Genomic DNA, 21,331 nt, shown 5'->3' with positions numbered 1-21,331 from the left:
TAATCTTATCTTCTGTTGTTCTTGGTTTTGATTGTGATTATGTAGCGAATTTCAGTCATGTACTAGTTATATTTAATTAGTGACTTGTGGGTTTTGATTTTATAATCTTTGGGATTTTCCTTACCAATTATCATTTGTAACACTATATTAGTACTTAATGTCTTGGTTATATTATTTCTTTTAAATTCTGGTCATATGTTCTTGGGGATTCAGCTTTTAAATTAACCATTGCACTAGCTACTTGTTTCAAGGAAACATGAATTGAAGTATGTTCGTGTTCGAGCTTTTTAATTCCCTCTAGTACAACTTCCCTCTGATTTTACAAGGCTTCGATAAATAGTGGTTGTGTTAGGCATTTTATGTATATAAGTAACTATATGCATATAATAATAAACATTGCAAACTGAAAGTATTATATACTCAACAAGCATAAAGATTAGTATTCCAAGCTTTTACTCGCTAGTCTCGAAAGGTTACAAATGATAAAATAGTGTTTGTATTAGGTATTATGTTTGTATAGATATCTTCATATAATATTAGGGGTTTTAATTAGTAGAAATAAAGGGGGTTCTTTCCTGCGTCAATTTTATAGATTAGTACTTACAATAATAGATTCTTAAACCAAGAACAGATGGTTTCATTCCCAGGGAGCGAGGTTTTCTTGCTAATTAAGCTCAGCAATCATATACCTGCAATACAGCTTTTGCTTGAATAAATCTTTAGGGTTGCCCCATGATCTATACTTCTGAAATTGCATACATATGTTATTTTCGGTCAGTGAAAAGAAAATAATTTTAATGAAGGTACAAAAAATTACAAAATGATTCTAAAGATGCCCATAGATACAAATTGCATACATATAAACATTGCAAACTGAAAGTAAATCTATGAAAATTGAGGAAACTTGGATACCTGCTATCTTATTTGTTAAGAATCAACTCAATTCAGCTCACTCAGGCTCAAGATGCTTCTCACCTTCAATCAGAACCGAATTCTAGTTCCTCTAGTTGATTTTCATTTTCATTCCTCTTTTAGTAATTTTTTATAATTCTGTTAAGTTGTTTTCTCTTCAGTTTCCAGTTTTGGAAACTTTCAATTTTTTTGTTTTTTTTTGTTTTGGCTGATCTCCCCTCTTTCTGTTATTTTTGGGGTATATATATTGTGATCAAACCTTGTGTTGCAATTACCAAGAATATTCAGATTAACTTCTTCTATATGGAAGTTCAATCCTACTAATCATAGAAGCTTTCTTTTTCTTTCTTGAGTTAGCTTTCTCTTCGTGTTTGCTATTGCTGTCAAACAATTTCTGATTCTTGATGATGATGATGGAGCGAATTTCACATTATCATTTACATTTCCATTGCATAACAAAGCAGTCATGAAATTGTCTATTTATTATCATGCATTTGCTTCTTTTTAATTTCCTTCTCAGGTGTTTGCGAATTTCAGTACGTGGTGGTTTTTTTTTCTGATGATTATGGTTTGAGTAAAAGTATATACATATGAAAGCATTAGATCCACTTATAAATGGAGAGGTCCAATTTTTCCTACAACAAGTACTAATTTTTTTATTAAATGTTAATTTTATAGGCAACAAATTGATTAAAGTCTAAATGATAAGCTACATAAGCAATAAATTGATTAAAGTCTAAATGATAAGCTACATAAGCAATAAATTGATTTTCTTCTCCAACATCCGACTTAATATGATAGCATGTCCTTTGTAGCAATCAAGACGGGTAAGAATGTTTGAACATGTTCAGAACAAAATGGAGTCAGATGTTGAACTATACACACTCCAAATACAACCAAACATTTGTAGTCTTTAGGTTTTTGGTGACCAATATGGGAGAGATAGTATGAATGTTTCACTCCGATATTGAAACACTCATATTCTCTTATTTGGTTGTTTTATTTGCCTAACTATAATTAAATCTATCTATAATGATATGGTATAGTTCACAATATTAACTACGAAAGTTCATTATTAATTAACGATAATGTAATTGGTCAAATGCACTTTTAGTAATAAGTACTTTTACTTATAAAAATGGTCTATTGCTACATAACAATAGGAATTAGGTCAATATTATTTAAGTTGTTATTTTATATTTTAAATTAGTCCTGTAAACAAATCAAAAATTTATTTTTATATCTCCCTAGTGACACCGTATATGGAAATATATGTTGTCCCATTCTTTTTTGGTTGAAATGATAAGTAAACATATAATAAAATATAAATAAAGGTAATAAAGTACAAAAATAAAAATAAAAATAGTAATGTACAAGTCTTGACCTCTTTCGGCTAATTATTACATGCGCAATATCACTAATCACATTTTTCTATGTAGAACAATTAAATTATAAATGTGTAATTCTATTATAGATAGCATAAGTTTCCCGCGTGGCCAGCATTTTATGCCAAGTGTTTAGGATTCAAATGAAGTGCTTAATTACTAGTTAAGTCGTACTACACTCAATAGGTTTTGAAGAGAGAGCTATTGCTCCTACGGATGGCAACAGGGTGGAACGGGCATGGGTAGTGCTTTTCTGTACCCATACCCACACTATTTACGGGTACCTGCACGAGTAGCGGGTATTTGCGGGTACCCCATGGATTTTTACAATAGGCCCAAAGGACGTGATACAACTGTTTGGGCCAAGTTCCTTTTGCCTCTTCCAACCTCTTCTTTATTCCTCTTATGACGACCCTATTAGCTGCCCCTGCCTTCCCATTAGTCTGAGGATGCTCGACTGAAGTAAAATGTTGCTTGATGTGCAAACCTGACAACAACTCTCTAAACTTCCGATCTGAAAATTGTGTTCCATTATCTGTGACAATTGCAGTCGGTATCCCAAACTGAGTGATAATGTTTCTCCAAATTAAACTTCCGGATGTTGGCTGAAGTGATGGTGGATAAGGCTTCAGCTTTGATCCATTTACTGAAATAGTCCACCGCCACTATTTGGAACTTGAGTGGCCCGAATGCCGGTGGGAAGGGCCCTAGAATATCCATGCCTCATCTGCAGAACGGCCAAGGAGTCATAGTGGGCATCAACTCTTCAGGTGGGGCTTTGTGAAGGTCGGCAAACAACTTGCAAGGTTCACACTTCTTGGTTAGCTCGGAAGCGTCCTTCTCTATGGTCGGCCTGTAATATCCTGCTCGGAGCACTTTCTTGGCTATAGATGCTATAGTGGTCGTCAACTCTTCAGGTGGGGCTTTGTGAAGGTCGGCAAACAACTAGCAAGGTACACACTTCTTGGTCAGCTCAGAAGCATCCTTCTCTATGGTTGACTTGTAATATCCTGCTCGGAGCACTTTCTTGGCTAGAGATGTTGCGCCAATATAGTGGCCACAATTGCCTTCATGAATTTCTTGGAGGACATCTATATATTGAGATAAGATCGTGTATTTGAATAAAAATCATGAACAACAACGTCTAAGTATTGAGATAAGCGGCCGTAAAACCTATTTCCACCACCAACCTCTAAATATTGAGATGTTGAGCCATTTGGAAACCATGTACAACAATACCCCAAGGCTCAGCTCTCATTGGAACAAATGTGAAATTATAAAGGATGACTCTCCAAAACACCTACCATCTCTATGCAAAATGCTTCATGAAAGTCCATAAAAAGCTAGAGTTTGGTTGTTCTACAAGAATTACTTGATTATGGTATAAAGTTAGGATCCTCTCCAATAATGAAGAGGCGAGTATACCCAAAACAAAAGAAAGAAAATAATATGATTTGACATTTTTATTCTTAAGATATAATAAAATGACATTTTTATCTCTATGTGTAAATGCAAATTAAAAATTATAACTTGCATCTCCATTATCGGAGAGGATCTTTTCTCATTAACATTAGGATGATGGTTTTTTCTTTATGACGAACCTTCCATTGTTAGTGTGTATTTGACATGACGAACTTGTAAGTTAGCTTGTATAAGCTAGAATCTTATGATATTGAGTATTTTTGACAAATAAAGCCAGGTGATTTGTTCAATCGTAAAAGTTGAGCATTGATTGGGTGTTGTTTTATATAATGATGGATTATATGACATGTGTTTGTTGCTATAATTAAAAGATTCGTGTATTTGAATTAACTAAAGTAGATAAGTGTGGTTAAGTTTAGGACAAGTAAAGGCTAGACTTGAATCAAAGAACCAACCTGACTAAGTCTTAATATATTATCATTTTATATTAATTTGATTCTAAGCTGCCAACTTGTACATAGATAAAACAGTTCCATTTTATATTTCCACGAGAAATCATTGCCTTGTTTTTTTAATTGTAGTATATATATATGTGCTTCCAATTTAGACTAATTAAGTATAATTAACCAAGTTATGGAGGACGTTTATGCGTGGTGTATAACGACCATAATGGGGCCAACATGATAATGATGTCAAAGTACTACGGAGTTTTATTAATTGAGCTTCAAATAAAAATGGCACAAGTAATATTAAATTTAGGTCACGACTCACGCTGAACATTTAATATATTAAGTACCAATAATAAAGTATTGGTACAGTGATATAACGTTTTCTGTTAGTGGATTAGCGAAAATGTGCAAAAGCTCTATTTGCCTTTGTCATTTTATGAGTCTCTTCCTTTTTGCGTATGGCATGGCCACTCCCTTTGGCAGCATCCAATCCGTCGGTACGGGTGAGCATTTTACCGGAAGTTTCTATTGTATCAATCTACCCTTTTGTGATTCTTGTTGAAGCATATACTCGTGGGTGCAGGGCATACGATTTCAAAATGGACTCCTCATTAAATCTTCAGGATGACTAAAAGATCAAAGGTGATGAAAGATAGTCACACATCTCAAAATGAATTAATTCCTTATCCAAGGTGAAGAAATACATTTGATATTACCGAAAAAATAATATGGTAATGTTATATATATCACCATATCCAGAGTCACATTTAATATGTTAACTGCTATATGTCTTCTAACCATTTCTTCGAAAATGGTGACACCAAATAAGAATTAGGTGAAAATATGGATGATACAAGAATAGATGAAGAATTTTATGAAGCCATGAATATTTATGATAATGCAATTCACGCATTAATGAATGTGCTAAATAATATTTTTATTGTAACGAACGAGAAGATACTAATGCATGGAGTATGTGGAGAAATGCTACATAGGAGGACATGAAGCTGCATTGAATGAGGTTTAAAAAGATTAGGAATTTTGTTTTGATTATTATTTTTTATTAAACATTATTCATTTTTTTTTATCTTTTGCTAACTTTCAATCTTTGCTAAAAATGCATACTTTTCTTTTCCAATCTTAAATTTTCATTGAAATCTTATAAATTCATACAGTTCACTCAAATCTTATAAAGTCTTAAAAAGAATCATCATCAATCCTTTAAAATCCAAATATTATAAATAGAAAATAAAGTATATATAAGTTATTTCTTCCCATCACTAAAATCATTATATGTGTCTTATTTAACCATTCTATCTATAAAAATATTTTTAAAAACTAAAAAATAAATAGAACGCATGTCATAATTTTAGTAGTTAAAAAATATAATTTATCTTATAATATAGGTTATTCTCTTCGAACTATTCTAACCATCTTTAAAAAAACGTAAAAGTCACTACTTCCTATTCCTTCATAAAATCCGAAGATTTTTTCAGACCAGAACATTCTCAATCCAGATTTTGATAATTAGCCATGGTCCAACTATTTAAGCATAACCAGACAAAACCATAATAGCTGAGCCCAAAATAAAATTGAATATTCAAGGGGAGGCCCAATTCTTTTAAAATTATAATTATACCCATGACGTACACTAGCAAGTAAATAATGAAATTGGGCCTATGCTGGGTCCACATTGTTCCTCCTGTATTCAGCCCTCTAAAAACACTACATATAGGTCCTATTTTTTTTGGATAAAGTTTTTTTTGTACTATCAAGGGTTTCATCACCCTTTTAGTTAAGGAATTAATCATTTTCAGAGTTTGTAGCTACCTCTCTCAACAAGTGTCACTCAAATGAATCAAATCATTAATCTTTCGGTCATCTTGAGGATCTAGCAGGGTCTTATACAATTGGACCAACATCTTGTTGGTAGATAAAGCTTTTTGAAGCAATTTGGAAATTTTTTCATCTAGCATATTTTACATTTCAAAATAATTTTTGGATCAACATGTCAATAGTGAATCAAACTCCATAATGCTCTAGCTTGGGTACAAGATATGGAGGGGCGTTGATTTGATTTTCTTATTTTTCCTTTCTCATTCATCCACCTATCTTCACAATATTAAGGATTAAAGATGAGATCTTTATAGATGCTAATAAATTCAAAACTATTTATAATTTTAATTAATAGATTGCATTTATATCCAATTAGAAACCACAAAAAAACTTCAAAATAATGATATTTTAAAATCAAACAAGTACTTATCATAGGTCATGATCCTAAGACAACATCAAATCAAAAGGAGGTTTAGAATAGGAAAGTAATAAATACTAAGTGGATAAATTTGGAACAAAGAAGTTTAGGTGCTATCCTTAGGTGCCTAGGCACCATTTAACGTAATGTTAGAGTTCTCCGATTCCTAGGCCTCTTACTCCAATGTTATATGCTGAAATTAATTATGGAAATTAAAACAAATGGTTAGGTTTAGGAAATAACCTCCATTTTCATACCAAATTGATAGCTTCCCGTTTCAAAAAACTAGATTTAAATCAATGTAGTTGACAGGCTTATAGGAGAAGGTGTATGCTAGGTTTATTCGTTGTATGACATATTTGCTCTTTTAAAATTATAATAGCTCTTATATTGTATCATGATGCTCCAATTGATGTGTTTTGCATATATATCACAAATCATATGACAAATGATAAGCCATGTTGTTATAGATCATGTGAGGTTGCGCATATTTGAAACCCTCTATGGTCAATTAGTCAGCACAAAAGTGTTCATCCAAGGTATGATACATGAATATACATTTTCTCCATGTAGTAATATTGATATAAAATAATAATAATCTTGCGGTTAACAAAAATATGAGTATTGAAATTTTTTATTGTTATTACTTTAATATAATTTTTATGCATGGACTAATTTCACTAACATTTAAAGTTTAATGAATAATTAGGAAAGACAAATAGTTCATGATGCAAACAACACAAAGTTTAGATGTCTTTATAGAGTTTTTCCTTAAAAAATGGTGTTGGAAAAGAGAAACAACTTTCACTTTTATTTGACAGCATATATTTAGAATAGAGAGAAAAAAGTGAGAAAAATTGAAGAAATATAGATGTTTTCTCCTCTTTGATTATGAAGAGAGAAAGAGATAAGATAATAAAAATATGTAAGATTACCATAATTCTTTATCTTTTAATTTGATGAGAATGTGGAAAGGAATAATGATTTTACATAAAATATAAAAAATACTTTTTCAGTTTTTCTGTATTTATTAGTTTTAAATGCTAGTAACATACATAAATTTCCTTTAGATATAAAAAAATATGAATTAAAAAACAAATTGAAATTACATTAATATATATATACATATATACATTTATAATTTAATATTATAACTTATATTTTTAATTAATAATAAAACAAAAAAAATTCCTCTCTTTTCTTTATTCAAGGATATTCTCTTTTCCCATGAAGTATAACATTACATTTCTCTCCTCACTTTCTATCCAAACAAAAAATAAAAAACAAAGAGAAAATGCATATCTCTATTCTTTTTCTTCCATTCTTCTCTTATATCAAAAACATTACAAAAATTTACTATATTTCTTCCTTTTTTTTCTTTATTCCCTTCATTTTTTTCTTCTTATTTTCAATCATATAAAAGCGAAGTGTAAGTGGACCTGTAATAGGCAGTATAGAAGCTATAATATTGGAATAACCCTTTAACAAAATGCAATAGTTTAACAAAATATATTTTAAGATAGAAAAAATTAGTTTTATTCATTATTTGCCAATTCAATTTTAGAAAAGGAAATGAAATGGTTCATAATCACCGGTGGGACTAAACTAATTCACATGCTACACTTTATAGTATCTGAATACAGCTATGAGTAAATGCAGATGCGATTTTCTCGATTAACTTTTTTACTTTGATTTTTCTTCCAAATTCTGACTTAAGAAATTTCATGCTCCCTTTTCTACACCAAATCACCGACGACGCTTTCCGTTAGTTACAGCTCCCTCTCCTAACCCCAGATTCACCGTCTCCGTCAATCTCCGATTGATCTTCCGATGCCGGTGGCTGCTTCCGCCATCTACTTCCTCAACCTCCGCGGTGACGTTCTCATCAACCGCCTCTACCGCGATGATGTCGGGTAATAATCTGTTCCCTCCTCCACCTTTTCCATTCTCATTCGTAATAAATCGTACTTTCATTTTCAAACCCGTGATTCTGAGTTTTTCAACTTTTAGAATGTTGTAGACCTTTACCAATTCAGGTTGTAGAAATTTTAGTTTTTAATTTTTTGGTTTTGAACCTGTTATATGGAAATTCAATGTTGTGTTATGTGTGTGCTAATTGGTGATTTGAATAGGGGAAATATGGTTGATGCGTTTCGGACGCATATTATGCAAACAAAGGAACTTGGTGTTTGTCCTGTGAGGCAAATTGGTGGCTGCTCTTTCTTTTACATGAAGATCAGTAATGTTTACATTGTCATTGTTGTCAGCACCAATGCTAATGTAGCTTGTGCTTTCAAATTTGTTGTTGAGGTACTCATAAACTTTTACCTGTAATTGACATTTATCTGATGTTTAAACCATAATTCTGGATGAAGGCTTTGCTGGCCTTGATGCTTGTGATGCATGATTTTGTTAGCATATGATTTATTTATTGATATTAAATATTCACATTGATCCATTATAAGTGATTGGTAGTTGCTAACTTATCCAAGTTTACTAGATAGAAGGAACCTTCTATTTTCTCGAAGTTAGCCCAAATTATGATGTCTTGACTGTTGACTGTTGACTATTGTGATGAGGGTCATAGTCTAGCATGAGTGGCCGGAAGGTTCATGGTGGCCAATTAATACCGATTTTATTTCATCTTACACATACTGCAGTAGGGGCAAACAATTACTCAGGATTTTAAAAATGATTTTGTTATAGTCTACCCTATCTTCATATCACAGAAAGTTTGTCAGCTGATAAGGGATGTTGAACACTGACTAGAGGTGTTAAGCTCAAGTGGTGATAAGGTCTTGATATACTTTTCACTTATTAAATATGAATTCTGCTCAGGAAAGCAACAAGGGAAAGTTTATGCAGACCTATTGTGAAATCCACCGTGTTTTTAATGAGTAGTTGTATGTGTTTAGTAGGTCAGTTGACAATGACTTATTAATGAGTCTTGGAGAAGTGATCCTGTAATCAGGGATCAGAGTAGTTAATTAATGGCAGTAAAAAAACCCAGGCACGTGTTATTAAGAGGTTCACTTGAGAGTTCAGTCTGCCAGCAAAGAGTAGAAGGAAGCCTTAGCCCTATGGATAAGGCTGGCTACACGAATCAGTAGGCACCATTGGGGTCAGTCAAAAACCAAATTCTCATAAAAACCAATTTGAGCAGGGTCTTTTTTAATGGTTTCTCCCAGATTTTTCACTATATGTCCTAGTTAAAATACTTTATCTTTATGGTGGTTGATACTTGTACTATGTCCTTCCTTGCAGGCTGTTGCACTTTTTAAATCTTATTTTGGTGGAGCTTTTGATGAGGATGCTATTCGCAATAATTTTGTACTCATTTACGAGCTACTGGATGGTATGTAACTTGTATGGAGAATGAATTAAATTCCTTCCATGTTTTTCAGTTCTTGCTATGATATTGATATTGTTGACTACTGTGTGTTATTGTTTTAATTCAATGCAAGTGTTAACTTGTCCTTTTCCATGTGCATATGTAATTGCGATTGTGCCCTTGCTATCTCGCTTGATAACTATTAACTGTTTTTCATACACCTATGGTATGTTATTGAAAGGATGGACACATTTATTTTTTGCACTAGAACAATAACCAACCCTTAATCCCACTAGTTGGGGTCGGCTACAGAAAAATATTTGTCATATAAATGTGTAAGTGATTATTAGTACCATTTCATGTGCAGAAATTATGGATTTTGGTTACCCACAAAATCTTTCCCCAGAGATCTTAAAGCTTTATATCACTCAGGAAGGAGTGCGTTCCCCATTTTCATCCAAGGTTAGTCTTCAAGTGCTACTGTAGCTACTATCTAACATGAAGTAAGGACATAGAAAGGGACATGATAGGATAAAACATGGACATACTGACAAGACAGACTTTAAGAATAGTTAAAAGTACTCCAACGTCCCCTCTGTTTGCTTCCTTTGCACATATCATCCTTCTATTTTCAAAACCTAGACATAAACCCACTTATCTTAATCTGTTAAGTGTTAACTATATTTGTTGAACCTGAAATTGCCCTTATATAATTATACGCCCCAATTCTTTGCACAATCTGAACATAAAATTTATAATTCTGAATCATTTCCAATTCTTTAAAAATTGGAATTCAAATTCTATCATGTTCAGGAAAAGGGAGGAAAATAGTAAAGTTTCAAACTATATAAATCTTAAGGTCTGCGAAGTAGTGAAGAACTCAATTTCAAAAACATATGCAGATTCATCCTTTTATTCAGCCTATTTTATCAGATCACCTCTATCACCAGTATCCCTTCCCCAAGTTTGATTTTTGTGTGATATCTTTAAAGCTGAAATGCAATTTTATTATGTGCTAAAAAATTGCAATTTTTTTTACCGTTCTGTGTGTGTTATGTATGCCTATCTATCTGTCTGAGTCTGTCTATTTTTATTTTTAACTTTTACATGTCCTAATATGTTTATTGAGTGTTCCATAAATCATCTATTTCATTATATTCTGTCTGTATTGGGGCTGTAAAGGCTGCAGATAAAGCTGTTCCAAATGCGACTTTGCAAGTTACTGGAGCTGTTGGATGGCGGAGAGAAGGCCTTGTCTACAAAAAGAATGAGGTAAGTTTCATGCTAGGCCACAACCATTCATTACAATCATTGCCAATTTGCCATATTTTTTAAGTTACAACATTGACCTGTGGCAGGTCTTCCTAGATATCGTAGAAAGTGTGAATCTTCTCATGTCTTCAAAAGGTGGGTCATGGATTTATTTTGTTTCCATGTTGACATTTGCTTGATTCCCTACCAACTAATTTGTGAATTTAGGTAGCGTTCTACGTTGTGACGTCACGGGGAAGGTTCTTATGAAGTGCTTTCTCTCTGGAATGCCTGACTTAAAGTTGGGTTTGAATGACAAAATTGGTCTTGAGAAAGAGTCAGAACTTAAATCCCGCCCTACTAAAAGGTACTTTCAGTTACTTGCTTCAGTCTCTTTTACCCTCTCCAATTATCTTTTCATTGGAATTGTCATTTGAAAGCTGCGCCTAGCTGTCTATATGTTATCACCTTAGGGTAGTATTGAAAATGATATGTTCTACGGTGATGTTTTTGTTTTCTTGTTTTTCCATTTTCCTTCTCTTTTACTTGGAGGGTATTTATACCAACCTGCTCTGTTCTCTTTCCTATTCTAATTTTATTTTTTATCTTATCAACAAAATCTATTTCACAGCGGTAAAACTATCGAGCTTGATGATGTCACTTTCCATCAATGTGTAAATTTGACAAGGTTCAATGCAGAGAAGACTGTTAGTTTTGTGCCACCTGATGGTGAATTTGAACTAATGAAGTAAAGTCTTGTCTTTTACTCTTCTGTCTTGTTATCTAATGTCATACATATACATCAGACATGCTACTCACTGCTAAAGTGGGTAGGGGATGGAGGTCCAGTGGTTTGTAATTCCCTCTCTATCCTTCCAATTCATATTGGTTAACTTTTACTTGCCATTACAAATTGACTAGCAATATGGAATTAGGAGAATTCTTCATGGTGCCAGATTTGCCATTGGTTTTTATGTCTAATCTCTGCCGATATAATTATATATGGGTAGGTATCGTATCACTGAGGGAGTTAATCTTCCCTTTAAAGTATTGCCAACCATCAAGGAACTTGGTCGAACACGGATGGAAGTGAATGTTAAGGTTTGAAGCTTTACATCTTGGATATCCATTCTTTACATCCCCAACTTACTTAGGTAATTTGTTTGGCTCAATTTTATTTTGTGTACATACTTTTCAGGTAAAGAGTGTTTTCGGTGCAAAAATGTTTGCACTTGGGGTTGTAGTCAAAATTCCAGTGCCAAAACAAACAGCAAAAACAAATTTCACAGTTACTTCGGGCAAAGCAAAATACAATGCATCTATAGATTGTTTGGTTTGGAAGTGAGTGTCTCACTTTATTGTGATTATTTTTAAAGTGTGTATTTTACTTGGAAACTATATATTGTAAAAAACAATTATTGGTGTTTTTATTTTCTAGGATTAGAAAATTCCCTGGGCAAACTGAGTCAACCTTGAGTGCAGAAGTTGAACTTATTTCCACAATGACAGAAAAGAAGCCTGCCACTAAACCACCAATTCAGATGGAGTTTCAGGTGTGTTATTAGTTACTTTACTATTAAAAAATGCACAGGGAGTTCTGTATTACCTTAAGTATTCTCTTCGGCATCATAAAACTATTCATCCTGATGTGTGTAAGTTTGTTTTTATCATATAAAATCCATAAAATGTTTGAAGCTCCAAAGTTGCAGCTCATTTTTAACTTGTATTATTATTTTAGATAGAAACAGGCAAACAGCTTATGTGTAATTAGATTTTTACGTGGAGTTACAAGGAAAAGACTGCCATGAATGGCCATCCAATATTTTGAAAGTAGTTACAAGGAAATTATTTATTTGTAGTTCGAGGCAAATAAGGTCACATGATTGTGATTAATGAGCTTGGTACAACTGTAAGGTTGTTGCTTGGTGACCATGAGTCACGAATTCAAATCCTAAAAACAGCCTCTTCGACTGCGTACATCTACCCTTCGTATGTCTCACAAATTTTTGTGCCACCATTTTTTGTACTACCAAGAGTTCCTCTCACTCAATGGGTAAGAAACTAGTCCCTTTTGGGGTGTCGCCATTTCTCATTCAAGGTGAATGTAATTTTTGCCTACCTCCCAGAAGAAACGTGGGTCTATGGCAACTAGACATTTGATTGTAATCTTGGTTCCATCTTCACATGATTGTCCCACTGCGTTGATTTAAAAGCAGATGTTTAAGTAGCCATTAATGTCTGTTCTGACTTCCCCTTTATAATGTCTGTTCCAACTTCCCCTTTATCCTTTTGGCCAAGTTAGTGGGAATATATCGGTCCTCTGCTACGGGCAAAACTTCTGAAGTAGTAGCTTATCATCATATTCACCAAACTTTTCCTTGGATGTAATAGTGACTATTTGCTAATTTGTTAATGCAGGTTCCTATGTTCACAGCATCTGGTTTACGTGTCCGTTTTCTCAAGGTATTCATCCTGGCCTACTTAGACCCCCTTTTATTTATTTATGCATTTTCTGGTAACTTTATATCTTCTTCATTTACTCTCTGCAGGTGTGGGAGAAGAGTGGGTACAATACTGTTGAGTGGGTTCGTTATATTACAAAAGCAGGGTCATACGAGATTAGGTGCTAAACACTTTGGGATTTTTGGGTGGAGACTGAACCAAAATATCAAGTAGTTAAAGGGCGCAAGAGTTTCTTATAAAGGTTCTGGTATTTCTCGTAGTGTTTGTGTGCTGTCAAATATCATTTTCTGAGTGAAAATCAATTTCTTATTTATGTTGCAGTCTTGCAGATGCTAGCATGTTATTGGAACCTTAATTGATTCTCTCTTTGTATTTTGTTCTTTATAATGATAATGTTCATTAAGTGATGATTTATTCAATAATTTCTTGTTGCTACTGATTTTCTGATTTTACAAAATGGGGTTCTAGTCCAGAATAACTATAACTTCAGTGAAAATACGAACCAAAAAAGAACTTATCATACAATTATTTCCAACATTTATCAAAATCAAAAGATGCAAATCATCATAAACACAGAAAGGATTCATGTTAAAAACAAACACAATGTAATACACATGTCTGAAAGAGAAACTCAAACTCCATGGCTACCTATATATGCTTGTTCCTTGTAAGGTTTCCACCTAGTGGATAACTTGGATGGGTGTTTCCTGGCATGGCAACTGCACCAAGTGGCTGCTGAGATCCAACCAGTGGTGGTTCATGACTAGGTAGACTATATTGCTTGATCTTTAGCTTTTCTTCTGCATGCCTAGCTTTAGCTTCATGCATTTCCATCTTTGCTTTAGCTTTTCTAGCCTTTGCACGCTCATGGGCTATCACTTTCTCTTCCTCCGTTTTTGCCATTGCTTTCTCTCCCTGCAGTATTTCAACCCAATGAGACTTAACTGGTTAATCCTAAGTAGTTAGTACCAAATCAAGGTTATATGGAGTCTTCAGTGTAATATTCTTGACAGTGACTGTTCTATGTAATATTCTTGTGAGTCTTACCTAGATTCTTTGGATTTCAAGACCTTCTTAATACCTCATATGTGCTCGTGCGTGATATCCTCTAAATTTTATTACACACATCTCGTGTCACATTGATTATAGAGTCTGGAGAGTCTTTTTAATAGAATATGAGGAATTTACAGTGGAGTCTTCATAGAGTATGAAGAATTTACAGTTGAATCTGATGGTTTTTTACTTTGTAAAACCTAATCTTAAGTAAAGCCGAACCCACCTAGAATATAGGTTTGGTTTATTGTAATCTTAAGCGGAAAAAAAATAAGTTTCGCGCAACTGCCTTGTGACCTGAAAGCTGTGGCTTCAAAACCCAGAAGCAGTATTTTCATTACAAGGGTAAGATAGCATCATTTACCTTCTTAATACCTCCTATGTGCTAGTGTGTGATATCCTCTAAATTTGTTAAGATTTTATAATTCTTAACAAGACCTTCTAATTTTTTTTATTTGGCAAAACCTAATCTTAAGTAAAGAGGACAAGTTTCATCACAATTCACAATGAAAATGCTGCCCTGTGATCTGAAAGTTGTGTCAGGTCATATTACAGAAACAGTTTCTTTATTTGTAAAAGGAAGAGAAAGTCATCTACCCACCTTAGGCTTTGTTTGTGAGTTATGAGAGAAAGAGAAGAGAGGGATCAAAGGGGGAGGAAGAGAATGGAAAAGGAAGGAAATCATCTCCCTTGTTTGGGAGTATGAAATTTAGATGAAGGTAGGTAAACTAATGATAATGTCATAATATTTTTTATTTTTCTTTTCAAAATGTAATTAAAAATAAGAAATGGACAATAATGTATAATTATATAATATTATTAAAAATATTTAGCTATTTTGACATTTTATCTCTAAAAAATCCTCCTAAATTAGGGAACCCTCCAAAACCTTCCCCTCTCCTTTGTTCATCTCACAAACAAGGGGAAGGCTTTCCAAAGCCACCAGTTCCCTCCAAAACCCCACTCATAAACAAATCCTTAGGGTCGGTTTGCGAATTGAATTTTGGAAGGAAAAAATGAAAATAGAAGATTGAAAATCACCAAACAAATATATTTAATGACTCTTAAATCTTTTTTTCTTTCTTCCTCTTCAAATACAATTGTAAATAGACCATTAGAGTTCACATAGACCTCATGAGGAATTGATGTTTTGACATATATGACATAAAAGCAAGGTTAATTCAGTTAAATAAAGTGATTTACTCAAATATATAAACTAAGAAAATAATAATTACATATTGCTATAGAATTTGTTAACAAAAATAATTGTACAAACTACAAACACCTTCTCGTCTATTTTAGCTCTACAGATGTCAATATGCTCCTTGGCAGTGAGCGCCATATTGCTCAACTTGTCTTTTGCAGATTGCATATTTTTGTGTGTCAATGTTTTTCTTCAAGTGTTGAACCGTTTGAACACTTAATGTTACACCTTATGGACACCATTCCTCGATTTATATATATATATATGTATATATATATGCATGTGATGGGAAAAGAAAAGCAGAGCCAAACCAAGACAAAGATTCCGAGTTAAGACACGTTTGGTGCCACTTGTGCAACATGCAGGGCTATCTCCATCAATAGGTTGCCACGTTCATGATTAAAAAGATAATGATTTAAAGCAAATCACTTATCAGATATCACGAACAGTACTAGAGTAGTAGAGGGGTGTTGCTTTTGCACAATGATGGTGCATAAGGTCGAGCAGTTTAGTTTGATAAGATCGGGTCATTTGCCAACCCATTTCTTATCAGACTTTTAGCCGAATAATTTATGGCCCAAATAGCTTCTAGACTTTTCAATTTCCATTGACAAGGATTTGGATCTTAGACATGGTTGATAGGTGAGTGATACTTATAAAAAGAGTATTCATATCAATTTATTATCCATAGAATCAAGAGAAAAAAAATTATACATTGAATATTCATATTAATTTATATTGACTACTTAAAAAAATTATTCAAATGAATAGTAGATTAGATGGTTGTGTATAAATTTTGAGGAAAAAGATTATACACCGATAATGTAAATTTTTTTTACATTATTACTACAGGATCTCTCATTTATTTTCAATCATCATTGATTATTAAATAAAGTAATTCAAATAAAAGATGAATAATGTACATATAAATCTTTATAGTATCAATACGTAAAAATTATATTCATAAATTTTTATACTAATAGTTCATATATATATATATATAATATATATGTAATATTAATATATAGAATGAGAGCATATGATTGATTAAAAACAAACATATCAGTTTCAAACATATCATGTATTTACTGTACCTTTTATTCTAATGGATGCTGGGTGGTCAATTACTTTTAGAGTTTAAAATATGTGAATTGATAATGTAAGATTTTTACACTATCAACATATCATCTATTATTGATTTATAATACTTTTATTTGAGAGTTAATGGTGATTAATAAATTAATGATGAATAATTTGCGGATAGTGTAAAAACAGTTACATTATCAATATATACATATTAAATCGTTAATGATGTGCTTTCTTTCACACGCATAAGAAATTAATGTTCATCATTGATAAAACTAGATCAAAATAGAAAAAAACAAAGTTGACAATAAAAAAAATTTAATTCATTTTAAAATGTAGGGTTATTGAAAAGATTTACACCTCAGACATAGTATTTCCTATGCTTATTAAAAATAACAAACTATTTTCTATATACAGATGGAAATTAAATCTGTTATATTATGCATAAGAATCCAAACTGTATTTACGTGCTAGAGTATTGTGCTTGATTTTCAAGTGACGTTGCTCCTCCTTTATTAAGGAAACTTGTTAAAAGGATCCCAATGAAATGCTTAATCTTTCAGGCTAAAATTAATAACCGGAATGTATTTAGATTTAGATTTTCATCGTTTTTTTCCCTCTCAGTCCTGAATTATGCATTAAGATTCTTATAACAACTATTAAATAGTTAGTAATATTTTTATTTGGATGATAGTACATAACTGTAATGCGTACATTAGAAATACCGTAGAATTTTTCTTTGGATCATTTCCTTTCCGGGAACAGATGACAATATCTTGGAAATAGATAAATAAGAAATAACTTTTTAATTTGGGTAGGATTTATCAACTCTTCTATTATGAATAGGATTGAATTTGCTTTTCCCCCTTTTCTAGCTTTAGTCTTTTACATGCATTATTATGTCAAGAGAATACAAGAGAGATTGATACATGAATAAAATATACGACTCTTGGACCATTGTCACCAATGACATCCACCAACCACTACCATTGTTGGAGTTATCCTACCATTATCACTTAACAGCAACCATCAACACTATCACCCTTCAACCACCATCCCTAGTGGTGCCCTCCAACCACCATCGCCAGGACATCCTTCCACTATTATTTCCATTTTGGGTTAAGCCTATGAGTTAATTATTGGACAAACATGCTGTGAGAAATCTGCCCATTAGCTCAACCTATTTTGCCCACGTGCTTTAATAATGAGCAGAATGATTTAATTTCAGACATTATAATCTTAATTATTAAGTGTCAGATTTTGATTTTAAATTATAATCGAAGGATATATAATGATAAGTTGTTTGAACTTGTACACTTTTTATGTGTAATTATAAAATGTGGTAGTGACATATGATTATTTTTAATTTTATGTAATTTTTATTATTTTCAATTTTATACTGGCCAGCTCGCAAGCTTGACTTTCCTATATTTAGGACGGTCAATATATAATGTTTTATAGGAGGGATCCAACTTACTCTACATCCTAGCTATCAATTTTAGGGAAATTTAATGATTTGAATTAGTAAGTAGATTTAAACCATTAGATGCCCATAAAATTGATGATTATGATATGGAATAAGTTTGAAGTAAATGAATCATCACTCATATTTTATACCCTTTTGATAAATGAGTATGTCCATATCCACTCTAATTTAGACATGGATTGTATGGACACTACCACCCAAATTAACAATTCTACCTCTGACCATCTTTTAATTGGTTTCTAGCACATATAAGTTTGCAAAATCCTCAAGTCCACATTGACAATGACATAATGCTTTACAGCCCACAACCACTAATTGAGACGTTATTGAGAGTGTTGCTTACTTTTTAATCTTTTTGTTAAAAAAGGTAGCAATCATAACAATGCTTCTAGAATCTAAGAAAGATAAGAAAGAAAAGTTTGAAGAAGAAATAAGGAGAAAGAATAAGAATGAGAATCAAAGCATTATCACTTGAATAATATTTCTCATTTTTGTTATCTTGAAAGAGGAATACAATGATTTATTTATATATGAAAAGAAGAAAAACTTAATATGTATTACCTGAAAACTAACATAACCAACTCTTAACAAACTATATGATACACACGGTCCATGCCGTGGGGCACAGCCTGGCCATGGATGCTTCTGTGGCTAAAATTAAAAGGACACGACTGTGTATCCTGAGACACGGTCGTGTGTCCTGAGACACGATCGTGTATCCTGAAACACTTCCAATACTTTTAACATCATGTTAGGATGAAGATTACATGTTTTCGTTTATATTTCATTTTGTGTTCCAAACTAATTAGAAAGTCTCACTTAATTAAAAAAAGAAACATAAATTAATATTTTAATATTATTTTGTGAAATTTGATTGATTAAGGATATAATATCAGAAAAATTCTAGGAGAGTGATCCTTGTTAAGCCGAAGCACTTAGGATGCAAGGGACATGGAAAAGTCAAATATCTTTAATTAACTTCAATTGACACGCGTCTTATACTCACAAAAGAATAATTTTCAATTGAACAATGACATTTAATAAAAGTATATAAGGTAAGGAATGCACACCTTAGATACTAGTGTAATTACACTTTTTAAGATGATTGAAACATAAATACTCTGTATGGGAATGTTGATGATAGAAATATGAGTGACATAAACAAGGGTGTTGGAGAACATGGGGCAACATCAAACGACCAGGATTGGAGAAGTAAGAAGAGATTTCCATGGAATCATAAGGTCATCTGATAGTGAAGAGGGAAAACTTAAGGAATGAAATGTATGAGGTTGTAGGTGTTGGAAAATTCAGAATCAATTTCCCTCCTCTGTGTGATGCAAAATGGGCACTTAAGTAGCAAGAGGATAAAGAAAATAGAGAATAGTAGAAGAATAACACCAAGAATTTTAACGTGAAAAAACCCCTCAATATGAGAAGGAAACAAACACGGGACCTAGTCCAGAAAATATCTCCACTATAGAAAGTAGGATTACAATATTTGATTCTCCCTTACAAAAAGGATAACATTCAATCTCACCCAAAAGGATGAAAATACAAATTCTCTCTAGTATCTCACTAGGAATACAAATCTCCCACTATGTGGATAAACTCTCTCACTTTCTCTCTATGACGTTGTTTCTCACTTGCTTGTTGTATCTCTTCCTCAAAAGTCCCCTATATATACTGAATGAGAGGAAGGCTCCATCATAAAGACATAGTGGTTGATTAATTGTTGTCATACTTTTCAAGACACTTTGAAAAGTGCTACTCCAACTTTCTAAGTTGGACTTCATAATTCTCAAGAGTCAAGGAATAATTCCAAGACTTTGGAATAGCCATCATTGAATGAATCAATGGTTTATCTACTAAGATTCATAGATCTTGCTTCCACATCAAATAGGAAGGATTTCCAACAAATCTCACCCTTCCTGAATTAAATGATGGGTATCACCAGTCATGCACCTCTGCAACAGTCTCTTTGCTTCTTGAGTGAAACTGTCTTGGTCATCATGTCGGACCAGTTGTCATTTGTCTGAATTTTCTCTAGGTGTAACTCACCATCCTCCAAAACATTTTGTATCCAATGATAACGATAATCAATGTGCTTTGTCTGAGAATTAAACGTAGGATTCTTAGCTAGGTGAATTGTACTTTGGTTGTCACAGTGCAAAACATATCTATCTTGGACATGACCCAACTCATGCAAGAGGTTTTTCATATATTTTATCTCCTTGCCAGCTTCAGATACTGCAATATATTCCGCTTCAGTTGTTGATAATGCAACACATCTTTGTAACTTGGATTGCCAAGATACAACTCCCCCTGCAAAGGTAGTTAGATAAGCTGATGTTGATTTTCTAGAATCTACATCTCCAGTCATGTCAGCATCTGTGTATCCTACTAATATAGGATCTTTATTACCAAAACATAAACATCTTTTGGTAGTTCCTATCAGATATCTCAATATCCACTTTACTGCATTCCAATGCTCTTTGCTGGGATTGGACAAGAACCGACTCACAACTCCAACTACATGGGCAATATCTGGTCTTGTACAAATCATAGCATAAAGGAATACGACATTCTACTCATTTCTTTCCTTTCTTCATCACTAGTTGGACATTGCATTGTTGTTAACTTGAAATGTCCAGCAAATGGAGCACTGACAGGCTTTGCCTTATCCATGTTGAATCTCTTGAGAACTTTCTCAATGTACTTCTCTTGTGATAGCCATAACAACTTCTTGGAGCGATTTCTGATTATCCTTATTATAAGGATATGTTTTGTAGGACCCAAGTCTTTCATAGAAAAAGACTTGCTTAAAGCATTCTTCAAACCAACAATCTTGGTCTTGTCATGCCCAATGATTAACATATCATCAACATATAAGAGGAGAATAATAAAGTTTCCATCTTCATACCTTTTAATGAATACATAATGATCACCAATTGTCTTCTTGAAATTGTATTTGGTCATGAAAGATTCAAACTTTTTGTACCATTGTCTTGGGGCTTGCTTTAGACCATATAAACTCT

The 21,331-nt window shown here is 32.9% G+C and overlaps 2 protein-coding genes across 3 annotated transcripts in view; one reads left to right on the top strand and one right to left on the bottom strand.

The window, feature by feature from the left end:
• LOC109333401 (AP-2 complex subunit mu) lies at window positions 8,042–13,830 on the top strand. Its single transcript, XM_019568877.1, has 13 exons — window positions 8,042–8,335; window positions 8,555–8,732; window positions 9,687–9,777; window positions 10,121–10,215; window positions 10,936–11,025; window positions 11,112–11,160; window positions 11,233–11,371; window positions 11,636–11,752; window positions 12,015–12,105; window positions 12,203–12,345; window positions 12,443–12,557; window positions 13,423–13,467; window positions 13,554–13,830. Exons 1-13 carry the CDS (start codon window positions 8,253–8,255, stop codon window positions 13,632–13,634), a joined length of 1,317 nt encoding a protein of 438 aa, XP_019424422.1. The 5' UTR covers window positions 8,042–8,252; the 3' UTR covers window positions 13,635–13,830.
• Window positions 13,984–21,331, bottom strand: part of LOC109332401 (protein LOL1-like) — an 18,688-nt gene continuing 11,340 nt past the window's right edge. For both annotated transcript variants that reach the window (XM_019567373.1, XM_019567374.1), the window contains exon 6: window positions 13,984–14,382. In XM_019567373.1, coding sequence (XP_019422918.1) covers window positions 14,116–14,382 — 267 coding nt within the window. In that variant the 3' untranslated portion in view covers window positions 13,984–14,115. The remainder of the gene's footprint in view (window positions 14,383–21,331) is intronic.

The sequence above is a fragment of the Lupinus angustifolius genome, chromosome LG18 (assembly GCF_001865875.1).
Source record: "Lupinus angustifolius cultivar Tanjil chromosome LG18, LupAngTanjil_v1.0, whole genome shotgun sequence".
NCBI classification, from domain to species: Eukaryota; Viridiplantae; Streptophyta; class Magnoliopsida; order Fabales; family Fabaceae; genus Lupinus; species Lupinus angustifolius.
This window is presented reverse-complemented; position numbering and strand designations above follow the sequence as displayed.